The 24,919-nt window shown below is 49.8% G+C and overlaps 6 protein-coding genes across 6 annotated transcripts; 4 read left to right on the top strand and 2 right to left on the bottom strand.

Annotated features, from left to right (window-relative positions):
- Positions 1–1,080: 1,080 nt before the first annotated feature.
- CTRU02_205016 (mule transposase domain protein) lies at positions 1,081–1,281 on the bottom strand (the record flags this gene model as incomplete). Its single annotated transcript, XM_070204474.1, has 1 exon — positions 1,081–1,281. The coding sequence occupies one exon, from the start codon at positions 1,279–1,281 to the stop codon at positions 1,081–1,083; it is 201 nt and encodes a 66-aa protein (XP_070061578.1).
- Positions 1,282–5,049: 3,768 nt separating this feature from the next.
- Positions 5,050–6,414, top strand: CTRU02_205017 (O-methyltransferase; the record flags this gene model as incomplete). Its single annotated transcript, XM_036724395.1, has 3 exons — positions 5,050–5,253; positions 5,308–6,161; positions 6,240–6,414. The coding sequence occupies 3 exons, from the start codon at positions 5,050–5,052 to the stop codon at positions 6,412–6,414; spliced, it is 1,233 nt and encodes a 410-aa protein (XP_036584022.1).
- Positions 6,415–7,412: 998 nt separating this feature from the next.
- CTRU02_205018 (Beta-cyclopiazonate dehydrogenase 3) lies at positions 7,413–8,924 on the top strand (the record flags this gene model as incomplete). Its single annotated transcript, XM_036724394.1, has 1 exon — positions 7,413–8,924. The coding sequence occupies one exon, from the start codon at positions 7,413–7,415 to the stop codon at positions 8,922–8,924; it is 1,512 nt and encodes a 503-aa protein (XP_036584021.1).
- A 552-nt stretch (positions 8,925–9,476) lies between these two features.
- CTRU02_205019 (ent-kaurene oxidase) lies at positions 9,477–11,362 on the bottom strand (the record flags this gene model as incomplete). Its single annotated transcript, XM_070204475.1, has 7 exons — positions 9,477–9,527; positions 9,581–9,960; positions 10,013–10,179; positions 10,244–10,754; positions 10,828–10,912; positions 10,962–11,016; positions 11,220–11,362. 7 exons carry the CDS (start codon positions 11,360–11,362, stop codon positions 9,477–9,479), a joined length of 1,392 nt encoding a protein of 463 aa, XP_070061579.1.
- Positions 11,363–12,879: 1,517 nt separating this feature from the next.
- On the top strand, positions 12,880–16,957 carry CTRU02_205020 (ABC multidrug transporter mdr1; the record flags this gene model as incomplete). The annotated part of the gene is made up of 6 exons (XM_036724392.2): positions 12,880–12,927; positions 12,991–13,080; positions 13,140–13,333; positions 13,385–13,950; positions 14,004–15,235; positions 15,320–16,957. The coding sequence occupies 6 exons, from the start codon at positions 12,880–12,882 to the stop codon at positions 16,955–16,957; spliced, it is 3,768 nt and encodes a 1,255-aa protein (XP_036584019.2).
- A 2,032-nt stretch (positions 16,958–18,989) lies between these two features.
- On the top strand, positions 18,990–24,776 carry CTRU02_205021 (polyketide synthase; the record flags this gene model as incomplete). Its single annotated transcript, XM_036724391.2, has 3 exons — positions 18,990–19,433; positions 19,516–24,630; positions 24,723–24,776. 3 exons carry the CDS (start codon positions 18,990–18,992, stop codon positions 24,774–24,776), a joined length of 5,613 nt encoding a protein of 1,870 aa, XP_036584018.2.
- Positions 24,777–24,919: the final 143 nt, after the last annotated feature.

Below are 24,919 nucleotides of genomic sequence, written 5' to 3' on the forward strand. Positions count from 1 at the left end.
TCCAGGGGGAGAGGAAAACTCAAGGCTTTGGTGAACAATGTAGCAATTCGTTTCTGGGAGATTACCATTTTAGGTACAATCAGCGACTAGAAAACTTTGAGTTGCATACTAAGGTACATCACTAAATGTTGCCGTCGGCAAACACCAGCTGCGTTATACCTAGGTACTTAGTACATGATTATTGAGCAGTGTGGCTTTCTTTTTTTTACATTAATTGTGATGTGTTTCCACTTTGTTGCTTCCAGAACCGGAGTATGGACTAACAAGTCTATTGGTTCCAGGACCAGCCACGACGATAGATCACCCGGACTCATTATTGGTCAAAACAAAGCTTGATCATGTGGAACGAAGGGTTATTTCTTCGTCAGCGCCTAGTCGTAGTTTCTACAAAAAGTTTTCTTATTTCCGTGCAAATCCGCACACAGTAAACGCCTTACCGGGACTTCCTAACTTGGCTTGTCGCGTAACCTTTTGTCGTTTTGCTACCAAATAAGCATGAATCGGCAGCCAAACTAAAAGATACAGTCTAGTTAGACTTTATGTCATGAGTTATAGCAAGATTGAGACTTTAGTTCTGACTCGTTTCATATCAGCCGTTAGAATTTTTAAATTACGATTTTCTCAATAAAAAAAGCATGAAACAACAGAATATCAACTTCTGCCAGGTTAGCCGCGCTGGCCTTCATTTTGGGATGAACCCAAGCTTGTCTAACCTATCCAACGGTTTCTGAAATAGCTTAGGGATTCTTCATTAATTAGTAAAACCAGAGAGCGTCTCGGAGTAATTTTCGCCATATTCTACAACGTCACGAAATTCATGAGTAGCGTTCACCAAGGCAGTCAGCCCTCAGTATTGTTTACGCCCGTGAGTAGTTATACTTTTACTCATATTTTGCGTGGGAGAGAAGATTCGTCAATCTACGGATTTGCAAGCGATCAATTCTCTATGGCTCCCAATAGGTTCACGGGTACCCGTGCGTGTAAAATTTCACGGGTACCCGTGGAAATGACTAAGCAACTCTGATATGGGGCTCATGAGCCAATGAGAGGCACGGCCTGCATCAAACTTATCCGGAAAGTTTACGACTTTACTACGATGCACTCTTCGGGCTTACTACCAGCGTATAACGCCTCCTGCTCTGCCTTATCTTGCTCGACTCGTTTCCAGACTTCGCTCATACCTCTCTCACTGTTTTTAAAGGGGTTTTGTCCATCTTCCGCAATAATCAGCTCATCGACCCGTTTGTGTTCAGCCCTATCCCAGTCCAGATAAGCCATCATCTCCTCCTTCGTCCAATCCCTTGACCCGTGTAAGGTAGTGCAGCGTCCTTTTATCTGCTTATAGTCAAGACACTACTCATAATACTTTTTGTCATAACGTAGCGGAAGTCTTATTACCCTTCGATACTCCTGGTTTGTTTTGACACTCCCACGAGGTTAAGCACCGTACCAGGCGCTTCTTGCTACATAGTACCGTCCGTATATCGCCTGAGGTGAATCGTATCCTGGTAGCGAAGGTGAATGCGAATGCGCAAATGGTGATAATACCCGAGGTAGTGATATACTGGTCTCTACTACTATAGCAATAGTCGGTTGAACTAACTCTGGTACGTCCTGCACGGCGTTTGAAGGAGGTTCTTGTGTATCTGTCGTCGTCCTGGTAAATATCGCAGTTGATACTGTAGCTGGATCTGGAGTAGGTGTCGGTTTAGGCAATAAATGCGTGTATCGCAGAGGGCACGCCTTTGAAGTCATAGTATGGCCAACTGTATGACACCTACTGCATTTGCTTGGGGCCCGTGAAGCAACTTCAACAACTTCGAACCCGCTAGGCTCTCGTCTAGTGCTTGATTTGGGAATACTGGGATTCTCTAATTGCAACCTGGGCTCTATGCGCTGGCGAGGCTCCAGCAATAGCTGCGGCGCTCCATCACGCCTTAAATGCCAATGTGCATGGAAGTGCTCACGTAGAAGAACAAGATTCTGTTCTTGTAAAGTCTTCAATTTGTGTAAGCATAGGAGACCATATACTCGAGAAAACGTCCCCGTACAGGCTGTGGAAGGATTTGTGTCTTTCTTCGTGAGCAGCTTCCGTTGCTCTTCTACTTTGCGCAAGGCTTCATGCGATACCCAGCCAAGCACTGCGCCGTACATTGACCCTGAAAGCTCAACTAGTATCCGTATTTGCTGTTTAACTTGATTTGACTTTAGATCCGATAGCTGATTTAGTAAAGCATGCTTCATTGCTTGCCAAGCTTCAAAAAGGTCTAATGTGGATCGTTTCAAGTGCGATTTAAGTAGTGCATGAATACCCTCAACTCGCGAAGTAGCCACATTGCCAAAATAGGTATGCTGATCGACCCAGGCTTTCACTAGCTTCTCCTTGTATGGTTTCAACCAAACGGACGTAACATAGCCGACTTCTTCGAGATAGTCCAGAAGATAGCGTTCCTCAAACTGGGAAACGCGCTCCTCAAAAACCACCTCAGATGGCGAGCTGATGATCGAATGCCAGGAGTTATAGAATTCTTCCCAGCTCTGAGTTGAAGGTTTGAGCGCTGCAGGATTGTTGACTGTCTTTGGCTTAGTAGAGTCAAAAGCTAGATTACAATGTTGAAGAACGGCCTTGTTCGCATGCCAGAGGCAAAGCAAAGATGCAGAAGAGGGGAAGATGGTTGCAATAGCGTTAATGCATGCTAAGCAGCGATCTATGAGGATAACCGCAGGTAGGCTAGCGTTGCACTGACTATACAAGGATTTGACCTGCTCCAAAGCCTAGGTATAGTCATCTTCTGCCTCGCCGCTAAGAAATACAAACGCAATACAGAACGACCGTTGGCAAGCATCGACGCCAACTATATCAAGAAGTAGCATACCATACTTATTAGTCTTATAGGTACAGTCTAGTAACATGATGTCTGGGTAGGCTTGGAGAAGGGCTAAGGAATCTGGATGAGCGAACAAGACAGCCGTAACTCGGCCATCTGGTGCAAACTGCATGCGACTCCAGAAGCCTTCCTCATCAAGTTGATTGGCAAGTGCATGGATCGAGGTCTGCCCTTCACGAACATCTCGTTTAGCGGCTGCAATATGATTGTAGATATCCTGCTGGGTCGCTATAGAGTCTGTCGTTTGTCGTATGTATGTTCTGATGTCCCTGGGTGCGACGCCAGCGTTTGAAAGACCGGCCACCTTGGCTTGATCCTCCTCAGATAGCTTGCGATGCGTTGGGTGAGCAGACGGATGTTGGCTTGGGGGATGATTATGAGAAGAAAAACGCTTATCAGGCCGGTGTCTCAAGCTCCATGTGCTCTTATCCAAAGATTCCTTAGCAAGGACGGAAAATTGACAACCAGTCCCCCTACTAGTAGTTTGCCTTTGCCGCGCTATTGATGTGCTTGGCGGATGACACGACCTATCGCATGAATATGTAATCGTCCGTCGTCTGCTTTTCTCCTTTGTTAATCTCCCGGTAGTGAATACGTATCCCTTTGTCGCCGCCCAGTTGTTGATTGACATAAAAAGCTCATCGCGAGATTTATGATCGCTTTCAGGGGGGAGACTGTCGTCTGGGAATATGAGTATTGAGTCTTTGAGAGCTATTTCCATTTTTAAGAATATATGACTGAAGTGCTGGATGCAAATAACGCGTGAAAGGTGTATGACACAAGACGCGTTCATTGACGTGGGCAGGTTGCTTAGTCATTTCCACGGGTACCCGTGAAATTTTACACGCACGGGTACCCGTGAACCTATTGGGAGCCATTCTCTATTTAGAGTTTACCTAACCGGCAGACGATCGTATTAGATATGGCTACTAGATCTAATTAAAGTTTGACAGCCTAGCAATCTCTATAATGATGTAAGCAAGGATCTCTCGGACCCAGCGAGCTGCTAAGGTAGTTTTCACAGCAAGGGATTATCCCATCAATTGGTAGATGACTCCATTATTGTCAGGTGCGGGGTAAACCAATCAGAACTCTCTTATCCCCTGCTTTTGTTAACTCATAGACTTGAGTTCAGGGTATATGCCTTTTCTCTTGAAGCTGAAGTACCTGGCCAAAGTAACATCGATCGCTATCAATGAATGACGCTGTGTTAGAGTGGTTGAGAACTTTTAGGGGATAATTACTTATCACTCATGTGCCAGTTGTGGTGAGAAATTTTAAAAGTGGCAACTTGAAGCCTTGAATCCGGCAATCGTTGAGTTAATTCTAGGAACGGATAGAAGCGCGTCGCAGGGCTACTTCTGAGCCCATGCATGAAAAGGGGTACAAGTCTTGCTATGACATGCGAAGAGGTAGTTTAGCAAGGCCCTAGTTACTAGCCTGATGGATTCACTGTAGCAGTTGCTATAGTTCAATCAAAATTGTTACGTTTCTTTTGTGTGAAAATGAGACGGTAGTTTGAGGTATTACGCCTGATGCGGGGCTAGCTGGCCGGAACTTGAGGCCTAAAACTATCACCGAACGTCTAACTCTAATACCCGCAAAAGTGTGTCTTATTCAGTCAAACCGTAAACTAACCTCGGGGTGTGTTGGTAGTATGCTTTCCGGCTTACCCCCACTGCCCGGTTCGTCCGTGGACAACCATAGTTCCCTGGCTTTCTGATCAAATGCAACAAACAACCTAATTGAATCTTTGGTAAAGCTTGCTGAGGTGTGATGCCGAAGAGTCTGAAAAGATCAATGACAAAATGAACTTCTTGGGTTTCTCGGGCTGCGCAGTATCCAGCTCGTACCCTGGAATATCCAGAGACAAAATGCGTCGACCCGCTTCAGGAAGAGTCAGCAGTAAAGACGAGGTAACATGAAGATGTGCAACATGGAAAGCTACTTGACTCAAAGAAAGATGACTTGGTGATAGTAAAAGGCGTATGAAGTTATGAGGTTGAAACCTCGGTACATGAATAATAAATATCAACTATTTTCCAAGCTGGTCCATGCGGCATGTCTTGGAGCAAGATACCTGAAATTCAGTTTACACAAGACATAATACTACAGCACATTATACTTGATACCATCATCTTTGCCAGAAACGAACACAATTATGGCTCTTGCTCCCGTCGTAGAAGAGCTCCTGAAGCACGCTCGCAAGTATGACAGCTATGTCGCGAGCGGTAGGCAGTTCCCTAGCAACCGAAAGGACGATGAGGAATATGTCGAAGCGCGCCAAGCAGTGATCGATGGTGCGCAGCTACTTCGCATGTCGGCCATGACGACCGATCAACGACTTCATCAGTACATGACCCGTGTGAGTGCTTCTTACAAACGACGGGACTGCGGAGTCAGAAACTGATTCGTATAGGCATATGACGTCGCCGTAATGCGCGTCTTGAATGAGGTTGACATTGCCAACGCGGTACCAGTTGAGGGCATCACGTTCTCTGACCTATCCTTGGCTGTCGGGATTCATGAACGAGCTCTGGTCAAAATCATACGGAGTGCCATTTGCCACGGGATTTTCTGCGAGCCGACACCCAGCTTCGTGAAGCACACCGAAGTCTCAGAGATGTTCCGTATTCCTGGCATTCGCTCTTTGTGCAAGTTCACCATAGACACGGTGCTTCCATCTATGGAGAAACTACTTGATGCCGCCAAAAAGTGGGACGGGTCGCAAGATCCGTCGCACTCGGCTTTCAACATCGCCCACAACACCACTGGGCCTATGAACAAGTTCCCAGACGAGGCTTGCTTCAAGGCTATAATGAGCGCTGCCGATGCCAAGGGTCTCTCTTCTTACCCGCTGTGGCAAGAGATTGACAAGCCTGGCGCACTCTTTGTCGACGTAGGCGGAAATCACGGGTACGCGGCCCTGGCTATCGCCAAGGCAACGAAGCACATTAGCTTTGTGGTCGAAGATATGCCTAGCATTATCGAGACGGCGAACAAGCAAGAACACCAGCCCGGGGGTGTGCTAGTCGACCCGGAAGCTGGCCACCGCTTGAAGCTGAACCCGTACGACATATTCTCGGGACCCCAGCCTGTTACAGGCGCTGATATTTATTTCTTCCGCGCCGTCTTCCACAACTGGTCCGATATCAAGTGCCAGGAGATCCTACGGAACATACTACCGGCACTTAAACCTGGCGCACATGTCGTTATTTGCGATATTGTGCTGCCGGATCGGTGCGATATAACATATGAACAGCACTACAGCCGGTATGTCTATCTGCTGACTCCAAGAGGCCGGAGAACACGTATGAAGTTTTTGACGTAGACCTGCTGACCTGAAGGCAGAATCTCTGACTTGGCCATGTACGCGCTTCACAACGCATGGGAGCGAAGCGCGGCCGAATGGAAGGACCTATTTGCTTCTGTGGACAATGGATTCCAGGTCCAGGAGATGTACACGTTGTGGCCTGGTTCTTACCAGAAGTTCATTCATCTCATCTGGAAACCTAGCGAGCCATGAGCGCACATTTTTAGTTAGTATCGAATATTGGCTGAAGCTCATAACGATGCTAATGCGGTTCTCATCGAACCGGAGATGGAGATATATATCGAGAATCACCATGGCGCGGTGTACACATTCTATCCTACATAGTATAAACACCTCCTCTGGGGTTTCAAATGTTAGCCAGGGATAAGCTCCAAACGTATTTTTAGAGGGGATTCCTATATGTTTCTCAACTATTGCCTGCCCTTCCTCAAGTGCCTTTACATTTGAGATATTTCCGGCAGTAAGTGGACTTCAAATCCTCACCCCCTGTCAGTTAGTGTATTTTGCCTCCCAAAATACGGATAGGTACATCTTTTTAGGCAGCTGGGGCATCTCACTGGATTTCACATCTGCAGCTCTTGCATAATTGTAGGTAGACAACAACCAACTTTGTCCCTGAGAATTTGTGAGGAATAATTTAGATTCTGTCTGTTGGGGTATTGGCCCCGGAGGTTGGGAAAGGAACCGATCGAGCACGGAAGTTTCCGTTATGAAGAGGCTTTTGACTAAAACGGGCTGTGACCATTACGACGAAAGGATAGCCCAGTTTCTGTTTGGTACAGTCCGGGTGGAGCCTATAGACACATAAATGATATGCTCAAACAGGCAAAAATGGCAGTAGGGCGCGTAAGACAAGTGCTAGGCAAATGTGGTGTATTCCCGTAAAGTATCGATTGACATGACTGTTGATGTTGAGGTAGCCCTAGCATGTCCATGTATGTCCTGATCGACGCCATGGCTGACTCGCAGCGTCCAACAGCTAGGATGCCATGTCACGCCGCCCCTTAGAGCTTTTGGGTATGAGCGGGAACAGCTTGAGCTGGTAAACTGCGCGCCCTTCTTTGCGAAGACAACAATAAATCACTTTACTATTACTTTGGATTCGCATAGACCAACTAAAATCCAGCGCAGACACACCCAAAGCATCTTGTAACGTTCAGCCTTTACCATCCCACCTGACCTTTTCAGAAATGCAGTCTCCACTAGTCACGGTGTTCACAACCGCCTTAGCGGCGTTTGCTATTCTCGCTTCAGCAAAAGATAGCCAACCTATCAATCCCGTTCATGATCGTCCTGCAACTCCCACCATCACTCGTGATGTGGTTATAATCGGCGGCGGCACCACTGGTAGCTTTGCAGCCTCCTGGTTGAAAGACAATGGCTATTCCTACGTCCTGGTTGAGAAGCGAGGAAATCTCGGTGGTCATAGCCAGACTTACATTAGTCCATCCACGGGACACGCCATCGAGTACGGAAACGTATTTTTCGAAGATACAGACACAATGCGGAAATATCTTAACCGCTACCATGTTCCCTTCAAACAGGTACCGCCCGTTAATGATCCTAACCATGCCATTCAGTTTTACAATCTGCGAACTGGGAAACAAGCGAACTTCCAGCCCCCGAATCCGGTCATTGTAGAGGATGCATTGGACAGATGGACCTCGTTCTTGGCCAAGCACTTCTCATTCCTGGAAGACGGTTACTACCTCCCCGACCCCGTCCCAGCTGATCTGCTTCTCCCTTTCAACAAGTTTGTCGAAAAGTACGACTTGAATGACATGCTCAACATCGCATTCCAAGTCGGACAAGGATTTGGTGACTTCCTCAGCGTGCCTACGCTATACGCCGCCAAGATTCTAAGCCGCTCTTTGATTCAACAGTTCAAAAGTCAGTCCATGCTGGTGACACAAAACAACGGAAAGCTCTACGAACGCGCCAAGGCCGAGTTCGCCAGAGAAGAAAGCCTTCTTCTCTCCTCCACTGTCGTTCACGTCGATCGTAGCGTGAACGACGATGGCTACATGTCAGTGCTCGTCCAAACCAAAAAGGGTGGTGATACAGCAACAACCCGAGTCCGCGCGCGGCAACTCCTGGTAACCATTCCACCAAAGGAGGCTCTGGGCTCCGAGTTCTCGCTCGAGGAGAAGGAGAAAACACTCTTCTCCAAGTTTGCTTGCAACTATTATTGGGCAGGTGTGCTACGCAATGCCCAACTGCCTGCTCTCGAGATACAAAACTGTGACCCTGGCAACCCCGGCGGTGTGCCCACGCTTCCCGGAATGTACGTTTTCGAAGCCACCGCCAGTCCTGAGATTCACACGTTCTGGTATGGCGCCCCCACCGGCGCTGCTAACCAGACCGAAGAGGGCGTCAAGGCGGATGTCCTGGCGACGATTCAGAGACTGCGTGGTGCGAATGGGGCTTCTCAACAGGACATTGAGATTGCCGAAAGTGAGATAGAGTTTCTGGCCTTGGGCGACTTCAATCCATTTGCTTGCATGGTCGACGCCACATCCATCGAGGGCGGATTTTATCGCCACTTATACAATCTGCAGGGCTTTAAGAATACCTGGTGGACCGGAGCCGCCTGGCACACGCACGACGCTAGTCTGCTGCTGGACTTTACCCAGGAGGTCCTAAAGAATATGACCAGAAGCCTTACTGAAGACAGCAAGAGAAAGGAATCCGAGGAGTTGTAAGGACGAAGTTGATGAAGTACGGGCTGTTCTTTCTTTCTATGGCACTTCCGTGTATTGACTGGTATTTCTTGGAAAAGGCTCTTCGTCTTCGGCTTTGCGGCTTATTCCTGACATTCAGAACACTTATGTACCTGATGTTCGTGACGCCACCTTTTAAATAGAGGCAAAAAAGTTGTCATTTTACATCATGTTGATTTTTTCTTGATCTTTAAATCCCCACATTACATTTTTGAAAATCCCAAAAAAAGTTGCCAACTCTAAGGTATGTCTATATAATGCAATTGATTTGGAGCGGCTTAAATTATGTTACCATCTGTCAAATGCGTAAGGCGCTTCGTCAACAACAAGCTACAGATGAAAAGCCTTTCTCGTCACTAGTCATGAAGAAGTACGCGATGTGAAGCAAGTCGGCACAAATCTTGCGTCTTTGCATTAGGACTAGTGAACTCAAACTTGACAGTCATTTTGTTCGCTAGATCTATGTAATTAAGGTGTTCTGCCTTAGAAAGGCTACTACCTTGCATTGAACATCTAAACATCGTCTTAGGCCATTCAGTCGGCAATCTTTCTGAACAGAAGCTTTCGAGTCACGTCAGGCATATTCTGATATTTCCCTGTTAGCTTGAGAGACCCGTAATGATGTCTATTCCACTCACCATATTGCCAAGTTCAAAATTGGAATATCTCTTTTTGAGTCCATCAGGGCCTGCAGTAACCTCGATGTCGTAAAAGGATAAAAGATGGATCAATATCAGCTTTATCTCACTCGATGCAAAAAAGCGCCCTGGGCATGCATGCTTTCCCCAGCCAAACGCCATGGTTCCGTTAGTCACCGATGCGAACTGGAAGTGATTGCCTTCCCCGTCGTTCTGCCGTAGCTTAGTGAACCGGTACGGGTCAAACTTATCGGGATTGTCAGGAAACAAATTCCGATCGCGGCCAATGTGGTGGACGGGCACGGCAAGCATCGTCCCGGGGGGCACAGAGACCCCGTCCGAGAACTTAAAGGGCTTCATGACCCTGCGCCTGGCAGAAACTGTGGCAGTAGGGTCAACCTTTGTAGCAGAGATGACGGGGGCTGTCCTTACGCAAATCAGCTGGGTTGAGGCGTTGAGACTCTTTGCAGACAGCATCGAGCAGTTTCATGTCGAAAAGTGTCTTAGACGTGATTTTGCCATCATGTTTACGCAGGACATCTGAAATCTCGCGTCGCACATCACTGAGTATCTCGGGTTCTGCGGCAAGATCATACAGTCTGTAGCATGATAGAAGCAGAGAAAGTCAGTAAGCGTCACCAATAGAAAAACGAAGAAACTTACGTCGCAGTAGCAGTCAAGGCCGTTGTGTGAATGGCAACGGCACTCAATGATAGCTGCAGACGAGCAATGTCGCCATCCGCTTTAATCTCGGCTGGGAATCTGTGGGCATTCTTGATGATCCACTGTAACATGTCATCAGGCACTTCGTGACCAGCAAGAGCAGCGTCCCTGCGAGCTTGGATGGCCGGACCAAGCAGAGTAGTGATACGCCGATGGGCCTTCCATACTCGCCGGAGAGGCGGTAGTAGCGGGGCGACAAAGGCTCGAGACCGTTTTGGGAATATTTGGAGCAGCTTTGGGCCTCCGAAAGCGTCTGCAGCATAATTTGCTGCTAGGTCCATATACTCCTCGGTGCGGCAATACTCTGGCCCGACAAACATCCAACCTGAGACGATGGTCACGATGCGGACCAAGGCATGGTGGATGTCGACTTCGGACCAGTCTGGACAAGAAGGTAGCTCAGACAGCACGGCTTCGCGAGCAACAACACTCAATTCAGGCGTCGCTTTGCCTGTATCGCGGGTATTGTCAGTCAACAATCCATGTTCCGCAGGGTTAGTTGAAGGTTTCCATATTTTGCATACCTAAAGATGGCGTCAAGTCTTGTTTGACGGAATGAATGAGAGCTTGAGAGGTAACGTTTATTTCTGTAATGGATGCCTCGACAAACTGACATTGTCATTATGTTGAGCCTTATGGGAAGCTTGGAAACTCATACCTCTTCGAAGGGGGCGTGCGGGCTGAGCACATCCTCAGGTGCGGCAGCATAGCAGCTAAGCAGATGATATGGTACGCAAACATAATCCCCTGCAAAAGCAATAGTCAGCTACAGGTATTTTGAAGTAAACAAAAATGGACATCAATCCTGATGTATCCTAGAGCAAGAACCGGTCGACCGTTGCGGCTGAGAAGTAAGTCATAGGAAAAGGAAATCCACTTGCCTTCGGGTGATAGCACGCGATAAAGTGACTCGAACTTTCGGTAACCCTCACTGTAAAGCCTCTTTGCGTGAAACTTGTACTGCTTTAGCCTCCTTTTCTTGCTCCCTTCGCCAGAGTATGGAATGTGCTTGAGAGCATCGTCTTTGAGTGAGAAAAGCAGGTAGCCTAGCACCAGCATAAGTGCACTAGTGGCCACAAGAGACATCCAAGGCTTCTCTACAAGAAGCTCAGCGTTCCAAATCACTGCCATTTTGTGATGAGCAATCATCATCAACAGGCAGAGAAGGTTTCCGACAACTGGATGTTCATGAAAGTGCGAGGATATTCAACCAAGAAACGGATAAGTAGTGCAAGAACCGGCGCGAGCTGTTGAAGACACACAAATCTTCCCACAGATAATGTTGGAAACTGAGGAACACTCTGCGGGTACGATTCTCGTCTGTCTGTCATGGTGGAATATTCGAGAGCACGTAACTCCTGTCCAGTCATCACCAAATCAAGGTCGTTCAAGGCCGTCTACCTGACTGGCGTATACTTCGCCCAGACAGCAGAGATTGATTTCCACAACTGACCAGTAACTTCAAAACTAGCGCAACTCATTTCAACAGGAAAAAGTTAAACAACTAATATGGGGGAGGGGTGTGGTCTTCGTTGAATTACAACTCGAGACTTTCCCGCTACGCCTGTCAACTAATCTCTGACTCGAAGGTGGTTTGAGTGCAACGGCATCGACATAAATCATACCAAAAACTTTATTAATTTACTCAGTTCGTTAGTTTGAGTCAGAGCAGAATGGTGAGTTGGTTGCCTCCAGATAGTCGGATGGCCCGACAGTCTCTTGCATACACAAATGAAGAGTCTGGGACTGTGCCCACCCCTGTAACGGCAAATTAACTGCTTCGATTGCTTTCTGAAACAATACATTCCATGTCACCAGAAATACCTTGACACATGTCTCTACGAGAGGTTAGCTTTTTAAAGAGATCATCATCACAGCCATTGTTGCGGATTAGAGAGTTGATCATCGAAATGAACCTTTGTCATCCCTGTAGCAGTCTGTCACTGACCAACGAACAAGGGGCTCAGCAAAGTTAAACACATAATGGTTTCTACTAACGGCTTCAAGCATATATCCGCAAAATCATTGTTAACTTTGAAAGAAACTCAATAACAGCATATCCTTTCCGTGAATGCAAATGTACCCATACAGCACGGTACATTGGGCAGATTTCGGAATATACCCCACGGGGCGGACCCAGATGAAGCCATCTACGGTGAAGTGTTGTATCTCTCAGCTAGGTTGCCACAGTTGAGTGAAATGTTACAGATTGCATGGGTCAGCGATGATAGGTTGTATCCTTTGCATCTCTCCCCTGCCATCCCCTGATCACAGGCTCCAAAGCTCAGACAGGAACCACCTGCCACTTTGGCCATCCTGACCGACTATCTCGTCATTGGAATGTGTCCGGGACGCAAGACATTATTCAATGTGGCCCAAAGCAGCTCAGAAGGCTTATGGGGTGATTTGGCTACTCAACTTTGCTGATTGTTTTAGCTGTCGCTGGATGCAGACTATCTTCAGACTATCTTCGTCCTGTGGTTAGCGGAAATTTTCCCCTCAAAAGCTTAAATTCTGCGTCGAGGAAGCGGTGCACTTACGACGACGACATTTACATTGGCCATTGTGAAGTTAACATGACGATCCAGAAATCCCTACCCCAAAGCAAGAATACTCTAGTTGAGGTGTGCAATCCAATATGGACTGGCGTAAATGTCTTGACCCAGCTAATTTGGTTGATATGTTAGATTTTCAAGCATGCAACTCTACTTGATGTTGTTCTACTCACTGTGGCGGCTGTGGCCTCGGTCGTTCAAGGCGCACTGTTGCCAATCATGGTAAGTTCTAACTATCCGCTGTACAACACGGTGGGATTACTGACCTCGGGATTCCGTAGACGGTCCTGTATGGGTCGTTAGCAAGTGATTTCGCGGGCATATCCTCCGGAACCCTCAGTCGAGGAGCATTCCTGCGGCGCCTTTTACAAACCACGTTGTATTTTATCTATCTGGCGTTATCCGAGGCCGTTACAAGTTACGCAATGTGGATGGGACTTACCATCACGGGAGAGAGAATAACGACAAAGATCCGGTAAGTAATGGGTTTCAGAGGCAACCAGGGCATCGTGCTGACATTATTCAGAGAGCGTCTCCTAGCGGCAATTCTGGAACAAGGCGTGGGGGGTGCGATGGATATCGGTTCAGGAGAAATCACAACTCGCCTCAGTGCTGGCTGCGACCTGGTCCAAGAAGGCATCTCCAGTAAACTTGGACGCGTCTTGGCTGCTTTCGCAGGAGTGATTGCTGCATTTTGCGTGGCATACTCGAGACATTGGAAACTGGCATTGATGATGAGCAGCGGGCTCATAGCCTTCGCCTTAACAGGTGCCACAGGCGCCGGCATCATGAAGCGCTTCACGGACAGATCGACGTCAGTCCAGGGTGAAGCGTCTGGAATAGCACATGAGGCGATCAGTGGCATATCCTTCGTCATGGCAGCCTCAGCCCAAGACAGGATGGCAGAGAAATATTCTTCCACGCTAAAAGCCGGCCACAAACCCGCGATTCTTTCTAGGGCGTTAGCAGACGTGACGGTCGCAGTCATCACATGTATCGCTACCCTTCTCTTCGCTCTGGCATTTTGGCAGGGCTCCAAGTTCTTCGCCGCCGGCGAGGCAGATATTGGCGATATCATGACCGTTCTTCTGGGTGAGCAACATCTATGTAATTTGTCCAGTCTTATTTGCTAACGCTGCATCTAGCTGTTCTTCTAGGCACAGCATCTCTGGGCCTGGTCGCGCCTAACGCACAAGCTTTGACAGCTGCCGTTGCGGCGGCCTCCCACATCTTCGAGATCATCAACCACCCCAGGGTTATAGATTCCACATCTGATGAAGGGGAAAAGCCTGAAGTCGTGGAAGGGTCTATCTCTTTCAAGAACGTTAACTTCGCATACCCTACCCGGAACGATGTAGAAGTTCTGAAAGGCCTTACCGTTACCCTTCAAGCTGGTAAAACGACAGCTTTAGTTGGGGCTTCCGGTTGTGGCAAAAGTACTATCATCAACCTGATTCAAAGGTTTTATGATCCCACCTCCGGTACGATTGAACTAGACGGCAAATCTCTCAGCGGTCTTAGTGTGCGATGGCTTCGCAGCAACATGGCAGCTGTCAGTCAAGAGCCGGTGCTTTTCAACGCAACCATATATGAAAACATTGCCTTTGGCCTTCGGAAAACAATGAAAACCTACACTCTTGAGGAGGAGAAGACTTTGGTGTTTCAGGCAGCAAGAAGTGCCCATGCGCATGAGTTTATCATGGCTCAGGATAGGGGTTATGGCACCATGGTTGGTGACCGCGGCGGACTGCTGTCAGGTGGCCAGCGGCAGAGAATCGCCATTGCGCGAGCAATGGTGTCTGATCCCAAAATCCTCCTGCTGGACGAGGCCACATCCGCACTGGATACTACCTCGGAGAATTTTATCCAAGCGGCATTGACTGCCGCGCAGCGAGACAGAACTGTCGTCATGATTGCCCACCGCCTGTCCACCGCTAGAAACGCAGACTGCATAGTGGTTCTCGATGGTGATGGCGTTGCGGAGCAAGGCACGTACGATGAGTTGATGGCACTGAGAGGCGTCTTCTTCAAGCTTGCTAGCGCTCAGGGTGCTGACAAACAGCATCGAGAAGCGAAGGACTTGAATCTGACAACATCGGACTCATTCAAGCGCAGAAATGCTGCCAAGAAGTCGCAGTCCTCCTACGGCCACGACAGTGACCGCCTGTCCGCAGTGCGGAATGACGACTCGGTAAATGTGCCGTTGGGTGCTAGTGCCCCTGCTGAGCAGCTGGCAGGGGGCCAATATACACGCAACGAAGTTATAAGATTTGTTGCCCAGTACAACTCCAAGTCGCCTTATTTGTGCATCTTTGGGCTATTTTGGGCGGTCGTGTCAGGTTCGGTATCCACCATCCAGTCCTACGTCCTCGCTCAGGTGAGTCTCCCAAACCGCCCGGTTCCCTTGACGTATCTCTAGCAAACTCAGACACTCTTTGGCTAACTTAACATAACGCTACAGGCCATTACTGCTTTCAGCGAATCATCTGTTCGGCCAGGGTTTACGAGTAACATCAACCACTGGTCGCTCATGCTTGTTGTGATTGCTTTCGTACAATGCGTCTCATCAATTGCCCGAGGATTCAGTCTGGCTGTCTGCACTGAGCGGTTCGTTTTGAGACTTCGCCGTGCTGCATTTAGCCTCATAATGCAGCAGAGCATGTCTTTCTTCGACGCCGAAGGCGGCGCATCCCTCACGACGTTCCTGTCAACACTGGCCAGCGATTTAAACGGATTGGGTGCTTCTCTGATGGGAACCTTCGCAGTCGGGCTTGTCGGCCTGCTCTCTGCTGTTGGGCTGGCCATAGGAATTAACTGGAAACTCGGCCTAGCGTTCTCGGCCACGGTTCCTGCGCTCCTGGCTTCTGGATATCTATATGGCGCTTTTGCCAGCAAGAGAGAACAGCAATCCCGACAGTTCTACGCGGAGGCCGTCAGTCGTGCCAGCGAAGCTATTGACTGCATAATGACGGTGGCCTCCCTCGCTCTGGAGTCGCATGTGAAGGAAAGTTTCCACAACTCCCTTCTGGAAATGCGCCACCGCAGCATGAAGACGGCGCATAAAGCCTGTTGTGTTTACGCTGTGTCTCAGGCAGCGCAGTACTTATGCTTCGCCGGATGTTTTTACTACGGCGGCTGGCTCATGGCTGATAAGCAGGCAACAATGATGCAGTTCTTCGTCTGCTTCAACGCCGTCGTAACCAGCACCCCTGCTATGGGTAGCTGCTTTGGCTTTCTTCCCGATGTCCATAAAGCCAACCAGGCTGTAAGGATTTTGATGGGGCTGCTGCACAAACGACCGCTGATAGACGCTTCGAGCGACGGAGGTCTCGTTGTTGAAGCCTCTTCTGGGAAACTCAATCTCGACAAGGTTACTTTTTGGTATCCTAGTGCCAGCGGTTCACCAGAAAACACACTCAACGACATCAACCTGAGCGTTCATTACGGCCAGTTCATTGCTCTTGTCGGCCCCAGCGGAAGCGGCAAAAGCACTATTCTGTCACTCCTCGAGAGGTTTTACGACCCACAGGCCGGAAGCGTCTCACACGATGGAAAAGACATTCGCTTACTTCAACTGAAGTCTCTTCGGAGACACATGGCGTTTATAACGCAGGAGACTGTACTATTCTCTGGCAGCATCCGCGATAACCTTCTCCTTGCGGCGCCGGATTCTACAGCCGTAACTGAAGAGATGCTGGACAATGCCATCAGGGCAGCTGCTTTGGGCGACGTTATAGATTCACTTCCACAAGGGCTAAACACTAGGGTTGGATACCGTGGAACATCGTTATCCGGTGGTCAAAGACAGAGAATCGCGGTTGCTCGGGCATTGATAAACAATCCAAGTATTCTATTGCTTGACGAGGCTACGTCGGCGCTGGACACTGTTTCAGAGCGCATAATCCAGGACGCAATTAGCAAGGCTGGCAAGGGACGGACAACAGTAGCCGTTGCCCAGAGACTGAGCACTATCAAAGAAGCTGATTGTATCTACGTTGTAGAGCAAGGTTCCATAGTAGAGTCCGGGACTCACGACGAGCTCCTTCTCCGTGACAGATTGTATGCAAAAATGTGGTGGGATGGGCAGGGATCCACGTAAATTCCTTGAGTTAATTAGGTTTTTTGTTCAATTAGTTGATTTTTTTCAATCAAATTCACAGCATTGATTTTGGGTGTTTATGCTGTCAGTGTGTTGATCTTCTAACGGAGAATATTTACTGATGGAGATTAACTTTTGAGTTGAATGACTTCGTATAATCTGCAGCTAAGCACGAGAGAAAGCAAGAAGTAGCCACGTAAACACAAGTTCTGCGGGCAACTGTGTCTTGGTGATACTATCTGTAGGTTTGTGCAAGGGAACTGATAGTACGCCAAAAACTATCAAGACCCAGTAAGTCGCCGTGGTTTCCCTTTTCGTGTTAAACCAAGGACCAGGAGGCTAGACAGACCCTTGGAAAAAGCCAAAAAGCTGAGCTTCTTTCAGCTTCAGGTCTATCCTCCTGTGATAGCCCAGACTCTGGAACTCAATCGGCATGAAATAAATACCTTACGTATTGAACAGAATCCTTGCCAGATCTTCTGGCTAGGGAGCCTTTGATAACTAGAGGGGTGTATTGAGGGAGGGGTGGGTTCAACACGATCAGCGGCTATGCTGGTATGTAGTCAAAGTTTTAGCCGACATCTGAGTATTTGTGCCTCAAGTTACCTCGATTTCATCTCGATCGAAAGCTAGTACCTACTCAGTCATGACTTCGGTCCCAAGGATCTTGTGGGCCGGTTGCCTCTAACACACCGGAGTGAATGCGGACCACCCTTACCCACATCAATATTTACTGACTCGAACAAGTTGAACAAGCATATACGGATACTTTTTCTCCTGTCCTGCCGCCGATCCGGTTTAGGTGGTCTCGCAGCTCGGAAGTTTTGTCATGTATGAAAATCCTCATCCAAGGAGTCAGTGTGGCTATCTCATGATCAGGGAAAGAGCAAAGTCTCTCTTTAGGCTCAATCTTAAACATCTCTTAAAGGGAAGCCAAAAAGGGGCCTGCAAGATAATAAGCCGTCATTCCAACTGGCAAATAGAAATCAACTTGTATCCTTCTCCGGAAACAAACTCCTAGGTTCTCTCAAAGGCAATCTTTTGGCGCATATCGTTTTCCCATGTTGAGCTTGGCCTACTAGTTACCACCCCTTTTTATCCGCCCGATCTTTGAGTTGATCATGTCTTCCCAGCCACGTGTTCGCACAAACAAGATTTTCTTGTTCGGGGACCAGACGACCAACTTCGGCCCCTCTCTTAAAAGAGTTACCGCGAATTCAAAGCAAAGTTCACCACTTGTACGGAAGTTTCTAGCCGACGCTCTAGATGTTGTGAAGCTTGAGGCTAGAAAACTCAACCATCACGAAATATTGGATGTTGAAAGCTTCACCTCTCTCCTCGCTTCTCCAGACGATTACGAAAACTTGGAGGACAGAGCAGGGGTAATACAAACCGTTCTCACTTGCATATCTCGACTCGGAGAGCTCATATTGTGCGTTAAGTCCTTCCAATTCCCCTATTAGCCTAAAGACCCTAACATTATGTAGACATGTAGAGCGCGATCCTACAATAATAAAATGGGTACACAAAAGTTCACCTATCCAGGCCTTGGGACTGTGTACAGGCCTGCTGCCGGCGGCGGCTCTAGCGGCGGCCCAGGACATTCAAGACCTGGCGCAGTTATCTTTGCTTATGGTCGGAGTAGCGTTCCGCCTCCGAGTCGAGCTGCACCGCAGATCAACCCGCGTCGAAGTAGAGAATGGTATATGGGGGTATCTTGTAGTGGGACAAACTATTGATGAGATTGAGACAGCGCTGGATAAGTTTCACAGCACTGAAGTGAGCCATGCCCCTTTTCAACATTCACTCTCTCAGCCTAAAGACTTCCCTGACATTTCTCATCCACTAGAATGTTCTGCTACACAAAAGAGCCTATATCGCGGTTGCGGCAGACGGATGGTCCGCAGTCTTTGGCCCACCCTCGACGATGCGAAAACTGTTTAAAGAATCGTCATTTTTGGCAAAAGCATCAATCTCAGAGCTGTATCGGGCGAATGGCGCCGTTCACGCTCCTCACTTGCCCGAACTCGATATGGACGAGATCATCGGCACAAACCGAGACCTTCTAAGTCGCGAGCTGTCCCCGAATGTGCAGGTAATGTCAACTAGCCAATGTCAGCCATTTAGAGCGGCTACTTTGCGAGATTTGCTGCGGCATGTCCTTGATGACATTTTGATTCTCCGTCTTGACATGGACAACACTGCCAAAGCTGTCGCTTCGAACGTGCCGACCGACTCAGCCGTCCAGCTCGTTGTCGTTGGTGGCGCAAACGCTGTTTCAACAATGCAGAATGCGCTGGGAGAACGTAACGTAACCGTCACCGTTGTTGACGGCTTCGACTTGCGACCACAGCCGGCGCTGCGCAGCGGCTCCGGCAAGATTGCCATCGTCGGTGTAGGCGGTAGGTTCCCGGGCTCCGAGAGTGTCGATTCTTTTTGGAAGTCCCTCCTTGAGGCAAAGGAATTCCATCAACTCGTAAGTATTTCCCACAGCATTCACCCCCGAAGGTACATTTCTGTTCTTGGGGAAAGCTTCAGGCCCAACTGACCGTATGAAGGTTCCTGAAAGCCGCTTCGCATTGGACGCGTGGCAACATGCTCTTGGTCCAGATGCCTCCTTGCCATACGGATGTTTTCTAGACACACCAGGGCAGTTCGACGCTCGACTCTTCAATATCTCACCTCGCGAAGCGGCGCAGATGGAGCCCATGCATCGTCTCCTCATGCTTGTGACCTATGAAGCGCTCGAGACTGCGGGATACGCACCAAACGCTACGCCGTCGACGAACAAGACGCGTGTGAGCACCTTTTTTGGCCAAAGCTCTGACGACTGGCGCGATGTCAACCATCAGCAGGGCATTGACACGCACTACATCCCGGCGACGGCTCGGGCGTTTGGTGCTGGTCGCCTGCATCACTTTTTCAAGTGGGAAGGTCCCGCGTTCACCGTAGACGCCGCCTGTGGCTCGAGTGCCGTTGCCATAAGCCTCGCCTGCGCCGCTCTAGACAGAGAAGACTGCGATATGGCTGTTGCTGGCGGAGCCATGCTCGCATGCTCGCCGGATGCCATGGCTGGTCTGGCCAAGGGCGGCTTCTTGTCTCCTACCGGTAGTTGCAAGACGTTCAGGGCCGATGTTGATGGCTATTGCCGGGGTGAGGCCGTCGCCGCTGTTGTGCTCAAGAGACTCGAAGATGCCGAGCTGGACAATGACAACATCCTGGGTGTCATTGATGGATGGGCGCGCAATCATGCCGCCTACGCGAGTTCCATCACTCATCCGCATCAACCCAGCCAAGAAAGGGTCTTTCGCCAAGTCTTGCAGGCTGCCGGGGTGAAGCCTACGGACATCGGCTATGTCGAGGCTCACGGCACGGGCACCACGGCTGGCGACTTGTGCGAGGTGAGTTCCATCACCAATGTCCTCGGCGGCGACCGAACCTCAGAAAACCCTCTCGTCCTCGGCGCAGTGAAGGCGAACGTGGGGCATGCTGAAGCGGGCGCCGCCATTGTTGCATTGATCAAAGTAGCGATGATCCTCAAGCACAACGGACAAATACCTCCGCAACCTGGTTTTGAGAACCCCGTCAACCCTGCTCAACTCAACCCCGAGTTTCCTCCGCTCGCAAAACGACATATTCATGTGGCTAACGGCCGTCAAAATCTCAAGCCTGGCCAAAAGATTGTGCTTAACTGCTTCGATGCTACCGGAGGCAACACGAGCTTCGTTATATCTGCTGCCCCAGCCGTTAGGGCATCTTCGCTATATAGTAACTCTACCAGTATGCCGCGAGAAGAGACAGCAGACCCAAGAAAACACTACGTTGTCGTGTGCTCTGGGCATACTTTCACGGTTATGAAAAAGAACGAGCGTCGTCTGCTCGATTACATCATGGCACACAAGGAAGGCGCTTTAAGGGACCTCGCTTACACCACCACTGCTCGCCGCATGAAGCATCACTCTCACAGGACGGCGTGGGTAGTAAGCAGCATGAAAGAACTGGGTCGCAGGCTGCTCGAAGACCAGAGCAAGACGGAGCCTAATGTCAAGCGTCCTGGTTCCGTGGCCTTCACCTTCACTGGGCAAGGTTCAGCCTACCGCGGTATGGCAAACCAGCTTTTCCACTCTTCGCCCAGATTCCGCAAGTCCATCCTCGCGTCTCAGCACATTTGTGAACTGTACGGCTTCCCCTCTGTTGTGGAATATATTCAAAACGAGGACGAATCAGGTAACTCATCCCGGCCACATGTCAAGGCAGCTCAAGAGCAACTTGCAATTGTAGCGCTTCAGCTGGCCATGGTTGAGCTTTTGCAGTCCTGGGGTCTGAAACCGGATGTCATCATCGGCCACAGCCTCGGCGAGTACGCAGGACTCTGCACCGCGGGCGTTCTATCAGTGAGCGACACCATTTACCTCGTCGGCAAGCGAGCCGGCCTGCTTGGTGACCAATGCCAGGCAGACACATATGCGATGGTAGTCCTGCCCTTATCCAGTGCCGCAGTATCGTCGCTCATCGCTGCGCATCCCGGATGCTGTGTCGCCTGTAAGAATGCACCGAATATTACGGTAGTCAGCGGACCGAAAGATGCAATTTTGCTATTGCAAGATGTTGTGCGTAGAGACCAGGGTATCGAGACTAAGATGCTACCTGTTGCCTATGGTTTTCACTCCGAGCAGATGGAACAGGTGTCAGATGGCGTCAAATTACTGGCGCAGCATGTCCAATTCTCGGCTCCCAAGACGCCTGTGGCCTCCACGCTCATCGGAAAGATGGTGAAAGAGGATGGTACATTCCACGCCAAGTATCTGGCTCGTCAGACCCGTGAGTCGGTCGACTTCGCAGGTGCGCTTGAAGCTATCCGCGAAGACGGTCTTGCAGATGAGAAGACGGTGTGGATTGAAATTGGCCCTGACGCCGTTAACACCTCCATGGTGCGCAAGAATCTGGCCATTAGGGAAGCAGACCGTGTGTTGCCCACCCTGAGCTCGGGTGAGGAGGACTGGCTGGCCCTGGGCAAACTCGTCGCCTCCGTTTACATCCGGGGACTGGACATCGACTGGAGTGCTTACCATAGGGACTACGAGTCGTCGTTGCGGCTTGTTGAGCTGCAAGGATACGCATTTGATCTGAAGGAATACTGGCGATCATACGTGCATCCGAAGCCCCAGGAGACCATCGTCAATAGCAATGTTCCTGCCACCAACACGGCTGGCAAAGGGGTCCCGGATATGCCGTATTTGACGCCGTATTTGCAGTACCTCGCTGGCGAATCCGTCCAAGCCGATGGCTCTATCGTTGCCGACTTTGTGTCCAAGGTCAATCATCCGGAGATGATAGCCGCTGCCCAAGGACACCTGGTCGATGGAACACCCATCTTCCCTGGCTCAGCATTCTGCGAGATGGCCTACGCTGCAGCGGATTATCTCATACCCAAGCATCAGCGACTGAGCGGCAAGCCTCATGTCTCATCGCTGGTCATGCATGGTCTCGAAATGAACCGGCCACTTATTATCAGCACATCGACCGACGACTCGGTCGTAAAAACCGCTGCAGTCTGTGATACCCGGGGTGTTCAGGTCAAGTTCAGTGTTACTTCCGGCCCGGATACCTACCCCCTAGGGCACGTTTCGATTCGTTTTGACCGCGGCGCCGCTCTGCTCACCAAGACTGGTCCGACATCTCTTTTCCTCGTAAGGGCGCGATTGGATGCCGTTATCCAAGACGTGAAGAACGGAGAGGGTCATGCCCTGCGTAAATCAGTCATCTATCAGCTTTTCGAAAGGTACATTGGGTACGGTACCGGATTCCAGGGTATCCAGGAGTGCTTCCTGAGCCCGGACCTAACCGAGGCCGCCTGCAGTATCCGGCTTCCGGCTTGCCCATCAGCCACAGGTGACCGCGACGCTTTCAACATGTACTGGCGAGACTGTGTATTCCATCTTGCCGGGTACATGCTCAACGGCCACCCGGACGGTCCAGCAGGAGAGGCAAATATCGCTGTTGCCGTTCAGGAAATCATATTTGAGGAGGAGCTCAACGATGCAGAGACATATCAGGTGTACACCCACATGCATCCGACGGAAACAGGCTTCATTGGTGATGTATACGTGTTTCTTGGCCAAAAGTTGGTCGCGCTCTGCTCGGACATGGTCTACAAGACGGTCACTCCACGGCGAGGTGTCACCGGTGGCAAAAAGACGACTACCATGGTTTCCGGGAGAGCGCAGATCCCAGCAAGACCAAGGGTTATCTTGCCACCGTCTGAGCCCAAGAAAGATGCCGTTGCTCTTGGAACTGCCGCTGCTGAACCTAAGTCTGCTATCAAAGAAGCGGCTGAGGTTCAGGGAGTGAAATTCAACGATAAGAAGGAAACTCAGGTTAATAGTACAGCTGCGGTTCCGCCGGCCCACCAGCAGCAAGATGTTGCCAACCTGCTTCTGGAGCTCATCGCAAATGAGACTGGTTGGCCAGTCGATGTCCTCGAGGACAGCACTGAACTCGCAGATATGGGTGTAGATTCTTTGATGAACATCGTTCTCGTCTCGAAGATCAGAGCCGAAAAAGGCATTGAGATCTCAGCAACCAAATTTCGTCAGTGCTTCACTGTGGCCGACATCAGAAACCAGTTCGGCAGTAAAACCACAACGAGTAAAGCGGCTGAAGCCAGTCACAAGGACTGTGTCGCTGAGAAAGCCGACGTCGAGACTAGTCCTGCGCCTTTGCCAGACCAGCTAGATGACGACGGTTGGGGAGATGACATGGAAACCCCCTTCAGTAATGATTTATCTCCGGTGGAGATCTTGCGGCCGGATTCGACCGAAACCGACGTGTCGTTGATCAACTTCAAGGTCCCCAAGACCATGAATGCGACGCTGTCGGCAGTAAACGGTGGAGATGGCTTCAACCTGGACGGAAAGTATGTGGTCGAGGACTTTCTGATTCAGGGCGAGGAGAAGGAGGGCGTGCCTTACTTGTTCCTCGTCCCCGATGGCTCCGGTTCGGTTACTTCTTTCTTCCAACTACCGCAGCTCAGCACCAATCTCTGCGTATATGGATTGCACTCCCCATGGGTCAAGAACCCGGAAGACTTCACGTGTACCATCGAGCAAGCAACCGATTTGTACCTAGCCGCCATCCGAGCACGCCAACCGCGTGGACCCTACCTCCTCGGCGGATGGTCGTCGGGGTGCGTGTTCGCGTACGAGTCCGCACGTCTTCTGCTCGAAGCCGGCGAAGAAGTTCTCGGAATCATCATAATTGACATGCACTGCCCGCGTCCCTTGCCCGAATGGATCGACACGACGCGTGGTCTGTGGGAGTACTGGTGCGAAACCACGGGGCTCGACAACGTCTTCGCGCCGCTGCCGGACGGCGCGGACCTGGAAGCGCACCTCATCAGTAACTTCCGTGCCCTTAACAGATACCACCCGAAGCCAATGGCCCCGGGGAAACGCCCCAAGCATGGCACACTTATCATCTGGGCCAAGAAGGGCATGGGGAACGGCTTGAAGAGAGAAGACTACGGTGACTTCCCTGACCCGCTTGGGCTTGGCGAATGGTTTTGCTTTGATCGCACTGATTTTGGTCCCAATGGCTGGGACGAGTTGGTTGGTGACGACGTTGAATGTGTTGCCATTGACGGTCATCATCGGTCCCTCATGGTGCCTCCTGATGTAAGTTTACCTCAACCCTTGTTGGCAGACTTACGTCTTTTTTTGTTCCTCACTGCACAGCATAAGACAAGGTCTAACAATCTCTTACGTAGGCACACCAGCTTGTGGAAGTTATCGATAAAGCTCTTCGGAGGTTCCTTGCATGAGTGCGGTTATTAGCACTTTTTCATAGATGTATTTTACATTAACTACAGTTTAAACATCTGCTTTCTCTCATAGATGTGTTGATCTCAGACTGCTGCAATAGAGTTAGTTGAAGGCAGCGTTGCGCTTGAAAGTTTGAAATGTG

This window comes from Colletotrichum truncatum (assembly GCF_014235925.2).
Source record: "Colletotrichum truncatum strain CMES1059 chromosome Unknown Contig_0003, whole genome shotgun sequence".
Lineage (NCBI taxonomy): Eukaryota > Fungi > Ascomycota > Sordariomycetes > Glomerellales > Glomerellaceae > Colletotrichum > Colletotrichum truncatum.